We start from the raw sequence: 22,495 nt of genomic DNA on the forward strand, positions 1-22,495 counted from the left end.
GCAAAGCATATCCTTTGGACTTGAAGTTCCTGCACTGAGATGCTCCCAGACCAAGGAAAGACTGATGACAAGGACCTTCCTCCAGAGCTGACAGAGAGAGAAAGCCTTCCATTGGAGTTGGTGCCCTGAATTGGGACTTCTAGCCTACTGGACTGAGAGGCAATAAACTCCTCTTTGTTAAAGCCATCCACTTATGGTATTTCAATTATAGCAGCACTAGATGACCAAGACACTCAGACTCTCCAGAAAAAGCCTTTGAAAGCATTCACATAGAAGATATCACCCTTTAAAAAGATTTTATTTGCAAACAGTTGTTTGGGAGAGTGATGAGGGTGTTACCCACATTCTCAAATTATATTTTAAAGAAATTAAGAAACAACTTTGATGAAATATAAAGTTTTATAGTACATAGAAAAACTTAGAAGTTTTTGAGGAAATACTCTAAATTTAAAAGAAATGCAACACACTTTATTTTCTTTTTAAAATTAATTTCTCATGAAGAAAAAAACACTCAGAAAAACTAAAGATGTTGTCTGCTACAAGAAGAAAGTAAAGACACCAGTGGGGAGGGAAATAATTCCACATGAAGAAGCTGTATTAAAGAAACTTAAGTCCATGGATTGTAGCTAATTTTTCCCTGTGCATTTTTAAGTTATGTGGTCAAGGAGTGTTGGTATATGAAAATGAAGATGACTATTTCTGCAAGCACTAAATATTTCTTTAATGTAGAGAATTTTGCTATGGGTTGCAACAACTATGAAGAGTTGTGAATTCTGGCATTCGGTTCGCCAGAGGACGTAGAAGAAATGGTGCTTATCCTCGAGACTTGCACGTCATGTCCTACTGCCCTTCCACCCGAGCCTGAAATACAAACTTCTTACCAACTACAGCCTCGGTGTATGTCCCTTCTGCTGGGAGAGGGAAGTACTGGTTTGGTGATAAATTGCTTCCATATCCCAGGAGAAAACCTTCCAACTTTACGTTTGGATTTGGACGCAGGAACTTCAAGAAGATGGAGTCACTCGTGGTATTGATGTGGACTTTCAGGCTTGGCCTTTTACCTAAAGGTGGGGAGGAATAGATAGGTGGCTGTTACTTCACCTCTTTAGCATTCCAGGGCAAATTCCAAGCAAAGGAGTCCCTGGGTAGCACAGTTAAGCTTGGAACACTAACTGAAATTTGGCAGCTCAAACTGAGGCACCTGGGATGAAAATCCTAGCAATCTGCTTCTGAAAGTCACAGCCTTGAAAACCTTTTGGTGCACAGTTCTACTCTGCATACACAGATGGGGTCGGCATGAGTCAGAATCAGCTGGATGACAACTGGCTTAGATTTTTGGTCTCGTTACTTCACCTCTTTAGCATCCCAGGACAAATTTGGAGCAAAGGTTAGTTTTTAGAGGCATGGTTCTTAATAAGCATGCCGTCCACACAAAAACAAAAACCAAACCTGTTGCTGTTGAGCCGATTCCAACTCATAGTGACCCTACAGGACAGAGTAAAACTGCCCCTAGAGTTTCCAAGGAAGCCTGCTGCATTCGAACTGCCGACCTGTTGGTTAGCAGCCATAGCACTTACCCACTACGCCACCAGGGTTTCCAATATAGCTACTCAGAATACAACACATACCCAAATGGCCAAAATACAGCTAATTCTGAGATCAAAGGAAACAGACTTAATAACTTATAAAGTAGCCAAGAATATGAAGTAAAATCTTACAATCAGTATTTGGTAGTTTCATTGCCCGGGAGGTAAGGCTTATAGCTATTCACAATTTGTCATAATTTTCCTCTTATACAAGGAGTCTCTTGTGCAGTGGTTAAGCACTTAGCTGCTAAACAAAAGATTGGCAGTTTTAACCCACCAGCTGCTCCATGGGAGAAAGATGTGGCAGTCTGCTTCTGTAAAGATTACAGCCTTGGAAACCTTATGAGGCAGTTCCACTCTGTCTTACAGAGCCACTGTGAATTGGAATCGACTTGATGGCAATGGGTTTTTGTTTGTTTTGGTTTTCATTTTGTGCCACTAGCCAGGTATGGTAAAAGGATCTCAAATTTTTTATTAGTAAAATGGAATTACTGTACTTTGAAACCCCTACCTCCTCTATGCTGCTTTTCAGCCCCACCCCCACAGGACTTAAGGTTGGTAACAGTTGGAAAAGAAGAGAAAAGGGAGATGGTAGAATAGGGAATGCTGAAAGAAGAGAAGGGTTGAGGAAGAAGATGCTTTGTTCCATTTGGAGTTTGCTGGGTCTATCACACAACTACAAGGAGATTCCCAACAGTCAGTTGAGTAAGTGTGGAGCTCAGGATTGGGTACAGGCACACCTGTGCATCATTAGCTTATGAGTGATAAACAGATGACTTTTCCAGAGAGCGACTGTGGAGAGTGAACAGAGGCCTTAGTTAAGCTTTCAAGGCCTTTTTTTTTTAAACCATGCAAACAACAAGGGCAACTAACCAAAGGACTTGACCAAGCAGTGAGGAAACAGCACTGCCTTTGGAGCCAAGACCCAGCCCTGCCACCTGCTTGTCAGTGTGACCACTGGCAACTCAGGACATGCTTGAGCCTTAGTTTCCTGATTTGTTAATGGTTGACAGCAACCTTTACCTTGCCAGGTTGTTTAATGAGATCAGTGCAAACGGCACTACCTTAAGGTTGGCTCATACTAACTGTTCAATAATTAGTTATTAATCCTTTAGCCACAATTCAAAAATCCCAAAAATTTTTGGACTTTTTTGGTAAGTTTGTGTCAAACTAATTTGGCACCAAAACCCCATCTGAAACAACATAAGGCCATTTGGCATTGTTAAAACCCCACTGAGTGTGACTATTTACATGTTTCGTAATAGAAATATCAATGTGCTTAATTAAGAGGTGCTAGACAAGACCCCACTGAAGAGGTGATGCAATATATGGTCTAGGCATCCTACAACTTTTCTAAAATCAAGAAATATCAGAATTCCAAAATATTACTGGCCCTAAGGGTTCAAGATAAGGAATTGTAGACCTGAATTATTTTTATTCCCCAGAGGTTTCATATTTTTTAAATATTTTACCTATTGGGAAGATAGCCCAGTATTGTGTGGCTGTCCTCCATTTTGTGATCTGATATAATTATCCTCCATTTTGGGATATTATGTAATTATCCTCCATTTTATATGTTGTAAATCCTAACCTCTATATGTTAATGAGGCACCCCTACTTGTGAACACAAATCTGAAAACACAATAAAATAGCCTTATCAAAATCATGGCATAAAACAAAACTTCCAAAATCTAAATAAAAATGGCATTTAAAAAATTCTACAGAAAAAGAAAAAGTTGTGGTTCAAGTCCCATGAACCACATGAACAGCTTCCAGTGCCAGGGAATAGGGGCCTTTAAACACTCAGACTTTGACTCTACTCATATGCGATCATGTGTTGGCAGAAAATCCAAACTACAACATCCTGTGACTTCTGCTCCAGGACCAGCAGAACAGCACGTTCCCTCTCTGAGATGCCTTGTGCTGAGTCAGCCTGGTAGAAAAATCTCAGCCCACCTGGAGAGCTTCCTTCATTTGGATACACCAAAACAACCGCCATAAAGTCATAATCCCCAGGAGTCAAACAGTTAGCCTTTCATTAGGACGTTACGGTTATCAGTTACCCAAACAATGATTGCTATTAAATTTAGAAAAATGTGCCATTTTGCCAAAAGTTTGAGGGGGAAATTTTTTTCTCCCTCTGGGCCACTTTCTGTGTTTGTCCAACTGAGTTCTATTTCAGCTAAAACAACCACAATTTCCACGTGGGTCAGAATTCCCAGTGCTCCGATGCCTCAGGCCAAGACTTCGCCATCTGGTGACTTTGGATGACTGAATGAGACAGGCTGGACCTACCAGTGTTGACATTTCAGCACCACTAGCAGGGCTAACAGCTTTACCAAAGGAGCAATAGCTTCATTACCTACTTTGTAACTGAACCAACAGCCAAGTAGGAAAAAAACTTTTCACAGACTGCTTTCTAAGCAAGCAGGCTCTCATTCTTTTTTTGTTTTGCTTTATTTTTATTTACTTATTTGGAAACCCTCGTGGTGTAGTGGTTAAGCACTACAGCTGCTAACCAAAGGGTTGGCAGTTCGGATTCACCAGGCACTCCTTGGAAACGCTATGGGGGCATTTCTACTCTGTCCTATAGGGTTGCTATGAGTCAGAATTGTCTTGACGGCAGTGGGTTTGCTTTTGGTTTTATTTTTTTTACTGAACTTTAGATGAAGGTTTACAGAACAAACTAGTTTCTCATCAAACAGTACACACATTATCGTATGACATTGGTTAACAACCCTGCGGCATGTCAACACTCTCCTTTCTCAACCCTATTGCCAGCTTTCCTATTCCCCCCTACCTTCCAGTCTCTGCCCCAGGGCTGGTGCACCCCTTTAGTCTTGTTTTGTTCCATGGGCCTGTTCAATCTTTGGCTGAAGGGTGAACTTCAGGAATGATCTTATTACTGAGCTGAAAGGGGCCCCGGGGCCATACTCCCAGCGTTTCTCCAGTCTCCGTCAGGCCAGCAAGTCTGGTATTTCTTTTTGAGTTAGGATTTTGTTCTACATTTTTCTCCAGCTCTGTCCAGGATTCTCTATTGTGATCCCTGTCAGAGGAGTCAGTGGTGGTATCCAGGCACCATCTAGCTCTACATTAGGCCTTTGGACTAAGCAGGCTCTCATTCTTAAGGGAAATCTCCACCTGGGACGTACACAGTTGTCACTTGCACACTCCCTTGATTGGATTCTCCTAAAAGTATTTTTTAAAATTTGGAGCGTGCTAGTTGTTGGGAGGGGTGCGAGGAGCAACTGCCTGCAAGCAGTGACCATATATTTACAAGGTACTAGGCATTTTTTTTTTATTAGGCATTAGTGATACACATTCAAATATGATATGCCTCTGATCACAAAGACTTTGCATTCCAGTGAGACAGACAAGTCAGTCAATAACTTCATGTACCATGATTAGTACAATCAGGAGTACAATGAGGCTCTAAATCTGATGGAAGGGGTGGGAAGAGAGGAGGTACAAAAAAGGTGTCCCTTTAGTTTTCTTAATCAGGAAAATAGTCTTTGTTCCTTGAGGATATGCCAAATGCATGTAGGAAAGTAAGGGGTGAAATACTGACATGTCAAAGTATATTTTGTAATATCTTTTCTCTACCCCTTAAGAGAGCTAAAGGGTCTTTGGGTGGTACAAATCTTAACACACTCAGCTGCTAGCCAGAAAGAGGGAGGCTGGCGTTTACCCAGGGGTGCACTGGAAGAGAGTTCTGGAAACTACTTCTGAAAAATCAGCCACTGAAAACCCTGTGAAGCATAGCTCAGCTCTGACACACACTGGGTTACCACAAGTTTAAAATCAAGTTGGTGGCAACTGGTTCAGGAGAAATTATAGATACTTAGCAATAATTCTATCTTAGTCATCTAGTACTGCAAGAACAGAAATACCACAAGTGGATGGCTTTAACAAAGAGAAATTTATGCTCTCACAGTCGAGTAGGTTACAAGTCCAAATTCAGGGTGTCATCTCCAGGGGAAGGCTTTCTCTATCTGTCGGCTCTGGAGGAAGATTCTTGTCTTCAATCTTTCCCTGGTCAAGGAGCTCCTCAGGCGCAGGGGCCCCAGGTTCAAAGGACGTGCTCTGCTCCTAGTGGTGCTTTCTTGGTGTTATGAGGTCCCCAACTCTCTGCTTGCTTCCCTGTCCTTTTATCTCTTAAGATAAAAGGTGGTGCAGGCCACACCACAGGGAAACTCCTTCTACCTTGGATCAGGGAGGTGACCTGAGTAAGGGTGGTGTTACAATCCCACCCTAATCCTTTTAACATAGAATTAAAATCACAGAGTGGAGGACAACCAGAGAATACTGGGAATCATGGCCTAACCAAGTTGATACACACATTTTTGGAGGAAATAATTCAATCCATGACATATTTTTTAGCAAGTGAAAAAGAAAAGGGAGAAATCCAACAGGTTAAGGAATTTAAAAAACTTATTCTCCTTATTACATATTTTCTGTTTGATTTTCATGAAAATCCATGGAGAGGATTTGCTTATGTTTTCTTGCTATAGAATGAAAGGAGAGATGGCAGTAGGTACATGTAATATAGAGCAGAATAGTCTCCACACCAGTGTTCTCAACATGTGGTCCAGACCACAGCATCAGCCTCACCTGGGAACTTGCTAGAAGTGCAAGTTTAGACCCCGTTCCAGAGCTGTTAAGTCACAAATTCTGGGGTGGGCCCAGCATTCTGTTTTAACAAGCTGCTCAGGTAATTTTGACACCTACTTAAGTTTGAGAACAATTATTCTTTGTAAATTCATTGTATTAAAAGTAAAATTAATGATCCCAATGAGCTTTGAAAGACGTTTACAGTATTGCAACACCATAGGGAGAAAAAAAGGACCTCACCCACATCTCTGCTACATTTCCTATCGTGAGAATTTTATATTTTGAACAACTCTGTGAATTATGGTTTTCTGGAATTATGATTTCTGGAGACACATAAAGCCACATGTAAAAAAAAATGTCTGGAAGATTACCGTGACTTCTGAACATCAGTGACGTGCCTTTAAATATAACCAATCTCTTCAGAGACTTGGAAGCAAAGATGAGTTATTTTTCAATATTTTATTATAAAAAATATCAAACATACAGGAAAGTTGAAGGAATTGTACAGAGAAAATCCATAGAGCCACCACCAAGGGTCTATGATTAATACGTTATTACCCTTGTGTTATCACATATTTATCTACTGTACTTTTACCTGTTTGGTTTTCTGTTTTATCCACTCATTTACTGCTAGGTATTAGGCATTAGTAATATAAATTCAGGTATGACGTGTCTCTGTCCCTCTATCCCTCCAAAAATCTACCTTATTTTTTAATGAAGTTCAAAATATGTTGTATTTCAGTGCCCTTCACTCCTAAATACTTCTATATGCATATTAACTAGAGTTCAATGCTTATTTATATTTTTGAGATAATTTATGTACAATGAAATACATGTCTTAACTGTACCTTTGCTGACATACATCTGTGTAACTCTCACTCATATAAGGATTGAGAATATAACCATCAACCAGAAAGTTTCCTCACTCCACTTCCCAGCCAATTCCTGCCCCATTCTCTCAGAGCAAGTACTGTTCTGATTTTTTTCCACCATAAATTAATTTTGTCTGCTCTACAACTTCTATTAAATAGGACACACAATATGTACTCTTTTATGTAAGATTTCTTACACTCAGCATAATGTTTTAAGACTTGTCTTTTTTTTTGGCATCGGTAATTTTTTGTTATTGTCTCTTAGTATTTGGACAGAGTTATTAAAGCAAATATTCCGCTTCAACTAATATGCAAAAATCATCAACCTCTCTTGATTGTACTAATTTTTTAAAAATATTGATTCTATCATAAGAAAATTTTCTCTGAGAACAAGAAAAATTGTGTATATTTTTTTCCAGATGTTTATTTACATAATTTATTTTTATATACCAAGAAGGAGCCCTGGTGGCATAGCGGTTAAGAGCTCAGGCTGCTAACCAAAAGATCAGCATTTTGAATCCACCAGTTGCTTCTTTGAAATCTTATGGGACAGTCCTACTCTGTCCTATAGAGTCCCTGTGAATCAGAATCGGCTTGATGGCAAGGGGTTTGGTTTTTTTTTTATGTATACCAGAAAAACGAAACTATAAACTCTTTTACTTACAATGAACATTTGATGATAACTGATAAAAGCTTAATAGTAAATGCAAACAAAACCGTCTAATGATTTTATCTTCTCTGGAAGCCTAAGTGCTTACTGGTGGCCTGCCTAGACTCAGTCCTCTGATACTGCCCCCTCTCACATCCAGCTGATGGAATACCAGGAACAGGTGAGCCTCTTTTGGAAACAAGGAGTAATATTGGCTTTCTTACGTCTAAGACTGATTTTCATTAAGATGAAAGTGGGTAAGTTTTAAACATGTTTCATAAATTAAAAAAAAAAAATTACTTGTCCTGACAATTCTCAGAATGATATCAGTCATCAAAAAAAAAAGAACAGAAAAACTGCCACCAACCTAATTAATATCACTCTATTTGGGCAATTTCCCAAAAGGACTGATATTCCTTCTTTTCTTCCTTTTTTTTCTTCTCTCAGTAACTCCAATTTGGGCACATAGTAAGTACTATTGACCAAGTAGAAGTCCAATTTAATCAAAGCGTTTCTTTACAGAACAAACAACAGACAGCTTTCACCAACACTCTAAGAATTCCTGCATGTACAAGATTAAATATTTTCATTGTGAAAACATTCCTGGGAGCAAATTGGAAATACTCTTGGTAACTTATGAAAACTCTACCAGCTTGTAACATTGTCAGTCACCCAACTTTAAAAAAAAAATCTGGTGGTTGCCTTGTTTTGGTTTGGTTTTTACAAAGTCTCGCAAACGACAACATGAGATGGAGCTGGAGCAAACGGGTCCATATGCCATGACTATTTAGACATTTGGAACCATCATAAATTGTTTGTAATCTGTTCTGTTCATACATGCCCAGTGCTCATGGTATATGGCTTCTTATTTTGAGATTTGACAGCATGAAAAGCGTTCCATGAGCCAGAGAAGGGCGACCAAACCATTATGATAGTGTGACTATGTGTGATAAGGCAGAATGGGCCATAAGATGTAAGAAGCCACTAAGAAAGGCCGCTTACTATCAACTTCATGGCCTGGTGTCCCATCCTAATGACCTATCGTAGGAGAAATAAGAAGGGTTTTGGCATCAAGTTTGCCTCTAACTGTTTGACCTTAGGTCACCAGTCCTCTTTAAGGTGAATTTGTCTTCTCTGTAAAATGAATTACAGAATCGCAAGTCCATTCTACATCTAATATTCAAGGATATCTCTAACATCTCACTTAAACAAAATACGTTCTTCTATTAAAATGCAGAAAGACTCCAATAAATCAGAAAATGGATTTGTTTATGGAAACTCTATCCTAAGAACTTCCAGATAATATTTCTTTTTCATGGGATTCCCAAGTTGCACTTCAAGTGTGAAAAAGAGAACAAGTATTTTCATGGGAACTTGGAGAGAATGTGTATGACTACCACCTGTAATTTTTAATTGCTTTTTAAAAACCAGTTGCCTTCGAATCAGTTCTGACTCATGGTGACCTCATGTGTTTCAGAGTAGAACTGTGCTCCACGGGGTTGTCAATGGTTGATTTTTTGGAAGTAGGCTGCCCTGCCTTTATTCCGAGGTCCCTCTGGGTGGACTCAAACCTCCAACTTTTCAGTTAGCAGCTTGAGCTAACCATTTGCACTACCCACAGACTTAACAGCTGTAGTAAGGTATAATTTACCCAATATTATATTTACCTATTGTAAGTAAACTGGTCAATGATTTTTAGTAAATTTACAGATTTTACTAATTTACACCACAATCCAGTTTGAGAATATTTCCAGCACCCTAAAACGCTCCCTTGTACCTATTTGCGGTCAACCCCAGCTCCTACCCTTAGCTCCAGGACATCACCGGCCTGGTTTCTGATTTTCTGGTAATTTAATAAAAGTGAATTCACACAACATGTAGTCTTGTGTGTCTGGCTTCTTTCACTTAGTATGTTTCTGAGATTCATCCACCCATGTATATCACTAGCTTAATCCTTTTTATTGTTAAATAGCTTTGCATTGTGTGACTGTATTGCATTTTGTTTGTTCATTCCCCAGCTGATGGATATTTGGATTGTTGCCAGTTTTTGTTATTATAAATAAGGTTGCCGTAAACATCATGTACACATCTTTGTGTGGGCAGAGGTTTTTATGTCTTAGATACCTAGGTATAGATTTGCTGGGTAACATAGTAAGTTTATGTTTAAATTTTTTGGAAACTGCCAAACCACTCTCGAATTTCATGTTACTTTTTAAGATTTTGAATATTTCTCTTGCTCGAGGACAATTCCAAATTGTGACCCTCTAGCAAATGAGCTATACTGCTTTAACAGTATCACTCAATATGTATCTTATAATAGGATTAATAATTTTAAACCCTGGAGACATCTCTCTTTAGTTATTAATGAAGACAAGACCACTTATCTCATTATACTAATTGTTTAAAAAATATATTAACTCTAATTTGTCCAAGATGCAAGAAACAAGCTTTTTGCTGGATACTACAATCATCAGTCTTAGCAACGACTACGACAAAGGATAAATCCTGAGTTGTCCTCTGAACTTGTAGTCATTTTAGTTTTCAGACTATTTTAGCTTCTACTAATTCTGTGAATATTTGTTCACCATAGAAGTAACCAGTTCTGGAGAAATCTATCTTTATTATTATTTATACTTAAAATCAAAGTGAAATTTGATATTAACTTCAAACTTGTGAGCCAAATGCCTTAGTTGGGGTCTTCTGTCTAGAGAAACAAGCAGCTATCCACAGTGATTGGGGTTTATGGCTATCTTGGTATTATTTATAATTACTTTTGATTTCCCATAGTAAGAATGAAAACCTTTTGAATGCTTAAAGCGTTTTTCAATATTAATAAAATACCGAAATTTCTGGTCACGTCAAGTGCATGTTTTTATATGTATATATCTCATTATTAGCTTTTCTGATGATTTGTGGTTAATGCAGTGTTTGTACTTTCCTAGGTGAGGAAAAGAAAGCCAAAAGGTCTTGGCATCATTGCCTACTGGTCTGACATTATTAAAACTTCCCCACCCTGCATGGTGAATGTAGCCAGTTGCTTAAAACAGAATTTTATAACATTTACAAAATGTTAGCAAAATCTAACTGATGGACACATTTGAAAAGTCATCTTGACTTTTAACTGCAGAAATAAGAAAGAAGGAAAAGAAAGCTGCCCCCCCCTTTTTTTTTAATGTAACAAATTTGTCTTTTCTTTTTCTTGTATTAGAAGGTAGACACTGCAATGAGCTATCCCACTCCCGCTCCAAACTCCAACCTTAGAAATAAATGAGATTGTCCTTTGAGCAGTCCAAGTGCTATGTACATGAAAGTATCCCTGAGACACTGAAAGTAAATGCTTCAATTCCCAGTGGCCACACCATCCTCACTGTGGGATGAATCAGTTTAAGTTGTTTCAGGGAAGCAGGGAAAGAGGCCAGGAGACACAATAAGGGACTGAAATGGGTTATGGTTGAGATAGTACAAGCTATTAGGTAGCAGAAGCTATAAAGTCGAGAAAAGAGATAAAGAACAGAGGATGAGGCAGTCCATTGGTAGCAGAAAATAGACACAAGGGAACATTAGAGTAAAATTCCAGGCTCTCCTGCAGCTGGGTTGCCCAGATCCTCCACAGACCCATAGCTGCTCTCCAGTTCTGGCAACCTTGAGGCCTGGGCTGCTTAGATTTCTTGAGTTTTTTTTTTTTACTCTTTTGAAGCACTCTTAGAATACTTCCCAATACTCACAGCAACCTAAGTCAGTGCTGTTGCTTACATACCCAAGAGCAGGGCACGCCTTCTGTTTAGAGTTTAGCTTTCTCTGTAAGTCTACCTTACAGGGAGAAAATATTCTAAGTCCTATGTTTCTTTTTTTTTTTTAATTTTTTTTTTTTTTTTTATGTTTCACCGAGGTGTGTTATATGATTGTCTAATGGGGGACCTTAGGAAGAGAGGTGTGTGATCTACTTCTGAAAATCAGCCCACAAAAACGCTATGGATCAGAATAGTCAGATTCACAACCAATCATGGTGATGGCACAGGACCAGGCAGCATTTCATTCCACTGTGCAGGGGGTTGCCATGAGTCACAGGCTGATTCAATAGCAGCTAACAACAATGGGGTACTTAATTACCCTGGGAGGTCGGGGAAGGCTGACCTGAGGAACTGACATTTAACCAAAATCTAAAGGATGGGCAGGAATTAGTCAGCCAAAATGTTAAGTGTGCTTGTGCGGTGGGGAGGGAGGGCAGGAACAGTGTTCTCGGGTAGTGGGAATAGCATGAGCAGAGGTGAGGAGGGAAGAAGGAGTTGGTGCACTTGAAGACCCTAGAGAAGGTCAGCGTGGCTGGAAGGCATGGGTCAAGGGGTGTGTGACAAAGCCGAAGAGGGCAGAAGGGATCAGATCATGCAGTGCCCCAAAGTCATGTTAAATGATTTATTATTATAAATCATCAGCAAACTGAAGTTATCTTCCCTCAGTGAGGCCCTCCCACACACACACCACAATTCTGAGAAATGAATGTAATACAAAATTAAAATCTTAGACAATTACAAAATATATCCATGTAAGAGAAATGTTGCCTCACATGCCTGTAGCAATAAGCAACTCAAGTAGAATGTTCAGAGCAAGATTTGATTTGAGTAGGAAAAAAGCACTGTCTTAAAATTAAAAGCACTAAATCAAAACACAGTTTTAAGTGAATTCTATCAATGGAGTGCCCTCCTGAAAACACTGGGATGTGTTATTAAAATCAGTTGTCGTTGATTCTGTTCTGTAGCCAAAAGCTGAATGAAAATAAAGCAATTGACTTTAATTGACTCTACTGGCACGAATGCCTCCAAAATTATGTTGCTTAACACTGGAATTTTGTCTTTCCCAGATCAATTCATTTATTGCACACTCTGTCCCAGCTTGGAAGCATATTTCCTATTTCCTTCTAGCCCACTTTCATCTCCCTTTCTACCCTGCCCCAGTAAGAACCCCTGCAGTGACTTTTTAACTTAAAAAAATGCAAATAATACGGGTTTATTTTAGTAAAAAAATTAAAAGATTAGCCAAAGAGAGAAACATTTTTTTAATCACCCATTACCTATCATGCAGAAAGATTTTTTGAAAAAAAAATTTTTTTTTTTTAAATATAACCTTTCAGATTTTTTTTCCCCCCTCCTGGGTGTGATATAGATGACAAAAAAAAAAAAAAAAAAAAACTATGACAGATTACAAAAATAGGATTTTATTCTAAGTGCTGTTTTATGACCTGCATTTTCCTAAGCATAAAAATACCACCTTATCCTCATTTTTAATAGCTGTACTTTAAAAAGCAAAACAGTTCCCTGTCGAGTTAATTATGACTCATGGCAACCCCATGGATAGTCAGAGTACAACTGTGTCCATAGGGTTTTCAATAGCTGATTTTTTGGAAATAAATCTGAGGCACCTCTGGATGGTCTCAAACTTCCAAACTTTCAGTTAGCAGCCAAGTATCTTAACCATTTGTACCACTCAGGGACTTCAGCTGTACTTTTACCTTTGAGTTAATTCATCAGTCCCAGGGGCCTTTTTCTGATAGTAGATAAACTGGCCCAGTATCATCTCAGTGAGTTAGCAGATTTTAACAATCTTCTCTAATATTCTACAATTCAATTTATTTTGGTGAAAATTTAGTATTTATTTTAGGGATGAGGAATTGATCTTAGAGTTTATATAATTAGTTTGAGCCCATTTTTTCATCACATCTGAGATCTTTAATATTAGATTCATATGACAATTGGATACCAAACCAAACCAGTTGTTATTGGGTCAATTCTGGCTCATGGCCACTCATTATATCATTTGTGTTGTTACTGCTACATTTTTGGCTACGTGTGCAGGTATTTCTGTTTCCTCCAGATTCTTCATGTGGTGCCATAAGGAGTGGGTATTTGGTAAGGAATGAGTGTATGGTGGGAAGACATGGAGTTTAGAGCCAGCAATCCTGTGTTCAAGTTCAAAGTTAATGTCTCAATTGCACTTGTTATATGAATAATTCACTTAATGCATTAAATTACTTTCTCCCCTTCAAAACAAGGTTAATCATTGCTACCATCTCAGAGTTCCTAGAAGAATTAGATGGGAAAACCAGTTGCCAAACTGTAAAGCTCAGTGATCATTGTTACTGATGTTACCTTAGTCATGGTTTTCTTTTTTCTAGTTGGGTATACTTTGAATTTTTAAGGTCCCTTGCATCTCAACCAAAAATCCACTCTATAAATATAAAAATAGCTTATATGTAGACAGTAAACTACACAAGGACACTTTCCCTGGCATGGTGCCTGGCACAGACAGGATATAAAACAAATATGTTGTGAATGAGTGAACAAACACAAACAACACTTTTCTTAAATAGAAAATATTGTGCTGGATAGGAATTAACACTAAGCTTAGCAAATTAGTCTCCCAAAGAAATCATATTGTGTTGGAGGACATAGATTTGTAAGAGCTATCATTCAATACACTCAATAAATTCTACATAGGGGAGTGAGCCACGTGCTAAGGTGATTCAGAGGAACGCTGGCTAATTAGAAATGGGTAGGTCAGGAATGGCGTCCTAGAAGAGGTGGAATGGGTGGGTCAGGAACGGCATCACAGAAGAGGTGGCCTCTGAGCTGGGTGTTGAATGTCAAAACGACTTGTCCAGAGAACAGCAGGCAGAGAGTTTCAGACTGAAGAAAAGTAATTATGAGTGTTGATGTCTGTGACAATTCATTCCACAAGACTTTCAAGCATAGGCATGAGTTATCAAAATCTTTTGTTGGTCAAAATACTCCTTCTATCCATTCTCTAGTTTAAAATAATATAGGATCATAAACATCTTATGCCATTTAAGTTTTCCCACCACAAACATCTTTCTTCTGAGCGTGGCATTATTTCTAGGGGCTGTACATGTCAATAGGTGCATGTACTTTACCTCAGTGTTGTCGGTACTCTTCCAGGCATTCATACCAGTCACTCCTGGTAACATGGTGTCCAGCTTCATGAAGCTGGTGGCAGCATGGATGTGAAGAGACACCTCAGTCCTGTCTAAAGAGCAATGGTGGACTAGTTCTTAACATTTGCCTACTCTGGCAACTGTTCATAGGAGAACCCATTGCCATTGAGTCAATTCCAACTAATAGTGGCCCTATAGGACAGAGTAGAATGCCCCATAGGGGTTCCAAGGAACAGCTGGTGGATGTGAGCTGCTGACCTTTTTGGTTAGCAGCCAAGCTGTTAACCACTTTCCCACGCTAGCATTAGGAAAATTTCAGTGGTTTTAATGATTCTGCAAATGTCTGAGGCAAGTCTAGCACAGACTGGAGAATTCCATGTTCAGACATTGGTTGTAAATTTCCATACTCCATAATTTCCCTATAGCATTGAACACCTTTGATCTCAATGCGTGGGCTCTGGCACAACATGTTTGGACGCACACATGCTAACTAGTAACAGCTTACTCTGAAATCTACACTTTTTTTTTTTTATTAAATTATAAATTTATTAGGATTTATTGTTTAGAATAGTTCTAGATTTACAGAAAAATTTCTCAGGAAGTACAGAGTTCCTGTATGTTCCCTCTCCCCCTTGCACAGAGTTCACACCTCTGTTTTTGAACGCTCACTCAGCTCCAGTCCTCTAGTATTCTATACTATCCACACTCAGGCTTTCCTTGAAGACACCAAAACCCAACCACCACAATCTTCCTCAAAAACCATTTTACTCCCCTGCCCTTCCTAATTCTTCCAGAGTTCTAAGCTCTTGAGTCAAGTCTGTGGAGACACCTTTCATACCTTGTGACAAAATTGGCATTGATCAGCAGTCCAAATGCAAAGATGATTGTGACTTGTAATCACTCTGGAACAGTGGTTCTCTCTTGAAAAGCCAAGCTTCTGAGAAAAAAAGTGACTTTCCCTCCTTCACTTCTCCCTACTTTACCTAGCCCAACTCAGTGCAGACCTTTTCGGAGCCAGTGATTTCACTACGACAGAAGAGACTCTTAGGGACAAGCCACATATAGATTATGGTTCCATAATATTCAAATAACTTTCAATGGATTGCAAAAGAATTGACGTTTTCCAGCAATTACTATTTCACCCTCTTTCTTAGCCCTCTCCAATGAGATTATTTCTAGTTCACCCCAACTGAATGCTATAGAAGAAAATCATAGCGATTCCTATGAGCATTCTGGTCGCTGAGGGGAAAGGCATTTTGTCTCTGGTCTAAAAATTGATCCCTTAAGTTTCAGTTCAATTTATGTTCCCCCTCCCCCACTCCGATAATTATGTTTAGGGAGCTGCCCATGAGGAAGACACTATATGAGACGTTGTAGGTATAAAGACAAACCATCTCAACCTTGAATTGCCAGTTTCTCCCATATGCAGCCTAGTTAAGTGTTCTATACCATCTGTCCTTTATGTCCATATCTCACTGAGTTGCCCTCAGCTACTTTCTTGCTCTAATTGCTTTTTCCTTTCTCTCTTTTTCCATTTATAACTTCTGAAACCTCGTTGCACGTCTCCTTGATGTCATCTTTCATCCTTTTCATTCTCCAAACATAGTTCTTCAAGCCCCCATGAAAGATCATCTCATCTCCTTCTCCAGGAAAGACATCTCGGGGCCTCAGTCTCTGTGTCTCAATCATGGCATTTGTGTGCCTACAACTTTTCCACAGGTCAACCCTAAATAGACCAGTCAATCTTACCCATTTGTATAGTCACCGAACTCATCACTTCTCCAACCCATCCTCCTTACCTCTTCCAGGTTAATCATCATACAATGATCAGTTGCTGTCGAGTTAATTCCAACTAATGGTGATCCCTTGTGTATCAGAGTAAAACTGTGCTCTATAGGGTTTTCAGTGGCTGACTTTTCAAAAGTAGATTATCAAGCCTTTCTTTGAAGGCACATCTGAGTGGACTGGAACTGCCAACCTGCAGGTTAGCAGCCAAGCACTTAACCATTTTCACCACCCAGGGACTCCTTAATCATCCTACAATACTGCCTTGTTATGTTACCTCCTCCCGCTCCCACTCCAGCACCAAAACAGTAGATGATTTCTGAAGCTCCCAACAGAAAGGTAAAAATAAAGCTATCATCACAAATGATAAAGAAAATAGACTGTCTCAGCATGCTGTTGCAAGGACAGGCTAAACAAGGGGAATGCAAAGAAGAGTAAGATATATTTTAGTCTTGCACCTCTGGCAGGGTCGTGAGGGCTATTGAAGTCTAAGAGTTAACTCTAACACATCATAAGGGCTATAAGCAGAGTGTTACATTTACAAAGGGATGAGTATTGTGAGGCGTGGAGGAAGACGTTTTTAAGAACACTTCTCAAAGGAAGTAATGCTTATTATTTTTTCCCCTCCAGTAGATTACCAGACAGTTAAACAGACTATTGCTATACTTAAAGGAGCCCTGGTGGTGCAGCGATTAAAGTGATTAAAGTGAAAGGTCAGCAGTTGGAAACCACCAGCGGCTCCCTGAGAGAAAGATGTGACAGTCTGCTTCTGCATACTTACAGCCTTAGAACCCTGTGGGGTTGCTATGAGTTGGAATCGACTCAATGGCAGTAGGTTTGTTTTCGTTTTGTTTTATTTTTATTGTTATACAAAGCAATGTTTGAAATCGATTTACTTTAGAGGGGCTAGAGATGATTCTCCAGGGAAAGGTTCATGGGGGACGGGGGTGGGGAGGTGGGGAGTTTCTGCTGAACCTTGCAAACAGAAGTCAAATAAAATGCAGGACTTGGAAGAGCATTTTAGGTGGAAAATGGTAGAAGCACACACTCATGATGAGCTGCAAAGGCCGCACATAGTTACAAAAAGTAAATGGATGAGTTTGGTTGAAATGGAAGGATCGCGTTCATAGATTCTTGGAATCTCCGAGTTGGAAGGGACTTAAAAGTAATTGTTGTCAGTTCACTCTCCCTTAATGAGACTAGACAGGTACACTGGAGCCAGACTGGATTAGCATTTAGAACGAACTGAGAACCCTTCTCCCCCTAAACACCAACTCGGTTAACAAAAGCCCAGGTCCACTGATCGCAGGCACTGCCGCTCTGGTTTTCATCAGAACATTCTCCCTCTCAAACATGACAGCTGGGAACGTACAGGAGATAACCTGGCATTTAGAAATAATTCAGTGGTCATCTGAAAGACTTACGGTTATTTTCTAGTGTGGCAAAATAAGCCAAAACTTGGAATCAGAAATACAAACAGGAAGCATCAACCTCAGGCCAAAAAGGCAACAATTCTGATTTTTTTGGCAGAATAATGAAATGGATGAAGAGGGCTGGGAATCATGAAATCTTGGAATTTCCCTCTGGATGGAGTTTCACTGGCTTGTCACTAGTCATGGAATCACTTCTAATCAATTTAAGGATTATTTTCCCTTAAGTGCTCTCCCTAAATTCTCTTCGTTACGTTTATTTTTAGAATTATTTTTAGACTGGCCATCCCCCAGTAGCTGAATCCTCTCTATTCCTTATCCCTTTCCTCGGCTCTTCACAGTTATAATCTATTGGATTGTAACACCTAAATATGAATTATGCAATGAAACAGCCAGAGTAGCAGTAAACTATGTTTAAGGAATTGCAGGTATGTTACAAGATAAATCTCAGCCACTTCCTTCAACAGCATGTGGCAGAGACAAAACAAAATCCAAACAGTTTCAAGGACCTGTTCCATCACTTGTAGGACTGCAGTAGCTAATCTTACCACTAAAGTTTTATCTTTTGGGGGCTCAGTGGATTAGTCCATCTGCAGTAGTATTCTAGGAGTGTCAAACACTTTTCCTCCACAATAAAAAACCGAAAACCAAACCAACTGCCACTGAGGCAATTCCGACTCATGAAAACCCCACGCACGCAGAGTAGAACTGCACTCCACAGGGTTTTCAAGGCTGTGGCCTTCTGGAAGCAGATCACCAGCTCTTTCTTTCTAGGTGCTTCTGGGTGGGTTTGAACTGTCAACTTTTTGGTTGGTAGTTGAGCATTTAACAGTTTGCACTATCCAGGAACTCCTTCCCCCACGATAATAAATCTGTTAAAAAGCCAGGTAAATTGTCACGTAAATCTACTAGACACAAAAGCACACATTAATGCCTTTTAGCAACTCATTGCTATCAGAAACAGCATGTTTCCATGCAAGCCTGGGGCAAACGTAAAATGTGTTTGTCATCCCGTTCATTTTTTTTTGAATTGTGTTTAATTCTTTACAGAATCATGAAGCTCTGCTGGTAAGGGATTGGGCAGAGAAAGCAGGACTTGTCCCCCTCACAAAATCGTCAAAGTCTCTCCACCACCACCCAGAGAGCAATCTACACTGGTGTCATTGGGCGGAGACGGCAGTTTTGATGGGGAGAATCCCAGCTTCATATTTCCAGCACGAGGACTCTGCCGTTTGCCCAGTGAGACCGCAGACTCAGCCCAAGAAAGAAGACTCTGCCCTGACAGAGGTTCAGCAGAGAGAGGGGCACCGGGCTGGCCCTAGAGGCTCGCCTTCCTTGAAGACGGGTGGACTTCCGGAAAAATGAAGATGAACTTTACTGTCAGCCATGACTGTGCTGACTCAGTTTTCTTTTGCACCATGTTCATGTTGTGATTTTTTTCCCCTGCAAATTATACAGACCCTAGTAGTGCAGTGATTTAAGCGCTTGGCTGCTAATTGAAAGGTGGGCAGTTCCAACTTGCCGGTCACTCCATGGGACTGTAAAGATTACATACAGCCTTGGAAACCCTATGGGGCAGTTCTAATCTGTCCTATAGGGTCACTATGCATCAGAATAGGCTGGGCAGCAACAGGTTTTTGTTTGTTTGTTTTGGCTTTGGTAAATAATTACATTGCATTAAGCAACTGTATTGGCAGCATATTAGATGCCTGAGCTACACATTTCGCTTCTTCATAATATTTTAAATTAGATTATTCTTTGCACAAATCATCCATTATTTTGATAAATTTTTTAATATTTCTCTTTTCACAGATATCTTCTAATGAGAATTATAAAAATGATAAAATACATAATAATATTGACAATATTTTACACATGGAATCTCTTACATTATCAAGTCTGCTGGGCAGGTAGGGTTTTTTTGTTTTTTTCTTAAAACCATTATAGAAACTCACTCACTTGTGCATTTAACGAATACTTATTGAGTATTTTAGGATATGTGAAACTCTCTTCTAGGTTCGGGGAACATAGCAGTGAACTAGCAAAACAGAACAAAAGGCCATGCCGTCATTGAGTTTTCATTCTAGTGAAAAGAGATAGACAAACAAATCATAAGTAAGACATACGGGATGTCAGACGTTGAGGCAGAGATCATTGCTGTTGTTTGATATCTGATTTCCTACTTATTCTGGGCACATTAAAAGAGCATATGTTTCTATCCCCCTAATATTAGGTATGATCAAGTAACTCATTCTGGCCAGTTATAGACAAGTGGGACTTAGGTCAAGTGCAGATCAACACATCAAATTGTTGGTGCAAGACGCCCCAGTTCTGTTCTCTCCTGCTGCAGGCAACCAAATGACCAGCTTGGGACCATGACTGACTACAAAGAACAGGGGCCTCTGGCCATATTCAGTAGACATGTTGTCAAGCAAGAAGTAGACTTCTGTTGGTAAGCCATTGAGATTTCATTGTTCTTTGTCACTGAGGCATAATCCAGCCTAACCTGACTAGTACAGATGGCAATAAGTGCTATGGAGGAAAGTAAAGCAGGGAAGCACTTAGAAAGGGTCAGGGTGGGGGACTGGGGAATACAATCTTAAATAGAGAGGACAGAGAAGGCTTCGCTTTGGAGTAAAGTCCTGACAGAACGTATGATGCAAGTCATTCAGATATCTGGGAGAAGAACCTTCCAGGCTGAAGGCACACCAAGTGCAAAGAAACACCCACAGAAGGGAACATGCCTGGCCCTTGCGACTTTAGGAAGATGAGCAAGGGGGAAATAAGAGATGAAGCCAGAGGTAACTGGGTCAGTCAGGTAGGGCTTTAAAGGATATTGGGAGGATTTAGGTCTTTACTCTGAGTGAGTTGGGAAGTTTTGGGAGGTTTTTGAGCAGAGGCGTTATAAGATCTGATTTACACTTTAACAAAATCACTCTGCGTGCTGTGCTGAGAATAGTCTGAAAGGCAAAGACAGGAAGGCCAGTTAGGTTACCACAGCAATAATCCAAGTGAGAAAGGATGGTAACTTGGGTCAGGATGTAGCATTAGAGAAGAGAATGGGAGAGGCAATGCGACACATAAAATTCCGGATAAATTTTGAGAGTAGGGCTGAAAAGATTTGCGAACAAATCACAGGTGAGATTTATGAGGGAAACAAAAGGTTACAGATATCGCTAGTTTTTTTTGACCTGAGTAAATGGAAAGATGGACTTGTCTTTAACTGAGATGGGGAAGGCTGAAGGAGAAACAAGTTTGGGGAGAGCCTGGTTTGGGACATGCTAAATCCTAGACATCTATTAGAAAGCCAAGTGAAGAAGTTGAGTGGGCAGCTGGATAAATGGGTTTAAAGTTGATGGCAGTAGTCAGGGCCAAAGATACAAATTTTCAATTTGTTAGTGTCAGATGGTATTTAAAGTCATAAGACTAGATGAGATCACCAAGGGAGTAAGAGTAGATAGAAGAAAGTCCAAGAACTCAGCCCTGGGACACTCTAATTTAAGTGATTGGGGAGAAGAGGATGAATCAGCAAAGGAGACGGAGGAGCCGCCAGTGAGAATGGAGGAAAACAGACAAACGAGGAAACTGAGAGAGGCTAAGTCACTTGTTAAAGAGAACCAAACCTTAATGGCAGATGCTGGGCCTCAGTGCTCACAGCTCAGGTCATCACATGGGAAAACTGTGCTGGTTTTCAGTGAAACTGCTTCCTGCGGCTTCTTCACTTTGTGTTTAACTTTGTGCATCTCAGTTAGGCTTTCTCCCTGTTAAATAACTTTTGGAGAATATTTGTGGAATCCCTCATAAAAAATAGTGGACACCAAACCACAGATCCAAGATAGCATCAAGCAGAATAAATAACAATTAGGCTTATCATCTTCAAACTACTGAAAACAAGAGATAAAGAGAAAAATTGTAAGGCAACCAGGACAAAAAAACACATTACACAGAGAAGAATAAAGATATGTTACGTGATAAAAGGAACTTTGAAGATGTAATTAAGATTGTGGACTTTAAAATAGGCCCAATTACCCAAAGCCAAACCCATTGCTGTCAAGTTGATTCTGACTATATGACAGAGTAGAACTGCCCCATAGGTTTTCCAAGGCTGTAAATCTTTACAGAAGCCCCACCCCATACCCCATTACCGCCGACTCAAAGCTTACAGAAGCAGACTGCTGTATCTTTCTCCCACGGAGTGCCTGGTAGGTTCAAATCACCAACCTTTCGGTTAGCAGCTGAACGCTTAACCACTGAGCAACCAGGGCTCCTCTGGCCTAATCACATGACCCATTAAAAGCAGGGAACTTTCTCCAGCTGGAAGCAGGAGATACGAGCTAGAAGGGGAAGTGAGAGAGATTCAAAGTGAGATAAGGACTCAACCCGCATTTGTTGACTTTGAAGATGAAGGAAGTGGGCCACAAGACAAGGAATACAGGTGGCCTCTAAAGTTGAGAATGGCTCTCTACTGACAGCCAGCAATGAAACAGGAGCCTCCATTCTACAACCACATGGGACTGAATTCTGCTAATGATCTAAATGAGCTTAGAAGTAGATCCTTCCCAAGAGCCTCCAGATAAGAGTCCATGCCTACTAATACCTTGATCTTGTCCTTGTAA

At 39.9% G+C, this 22,495-nt stretch overlaps 1 protein-coding gene across 18 annotated transcripts in view; it reads right to left on the reverse strand.

Annotated features, from left to right (window-relative positions):
- ABI3BP (ABI family member 3 binding protein) overlaps positions 1–22,495 on the reverse strand; it is a 301,406-nt gene that overhangs the window by 207,650 nt on the left and 71,261 nt on the right. For all 18 annotated transcript variants that reach the window (XM_049858519.1, XM_049858510.1, XM_049858515.1 and 15 more), the window contains exon 2: positions 882–1,061. In XM_049858519.1, coding sequence (XP_049714476.1) covers positions 882–1,061 — 180 coding nt within the window. The remainder of the gene's footprint in view (positions 1–881; positions 1,062–22,495) is intronic.

This window comes from Elephas maximus, chromosome 18 (assembly GCF_024166365.1).
Source record: "Elephas maximus indicus isolate mEleMax1 chromosome 18, mEleMax1 primary haplotype, whole genome shotgun sequence".
NCBI lineage: Eukaryota > Metazoa > Chordata > Mammalia > Proboscidea > Elephantidae > Elephas > Elephas maximus.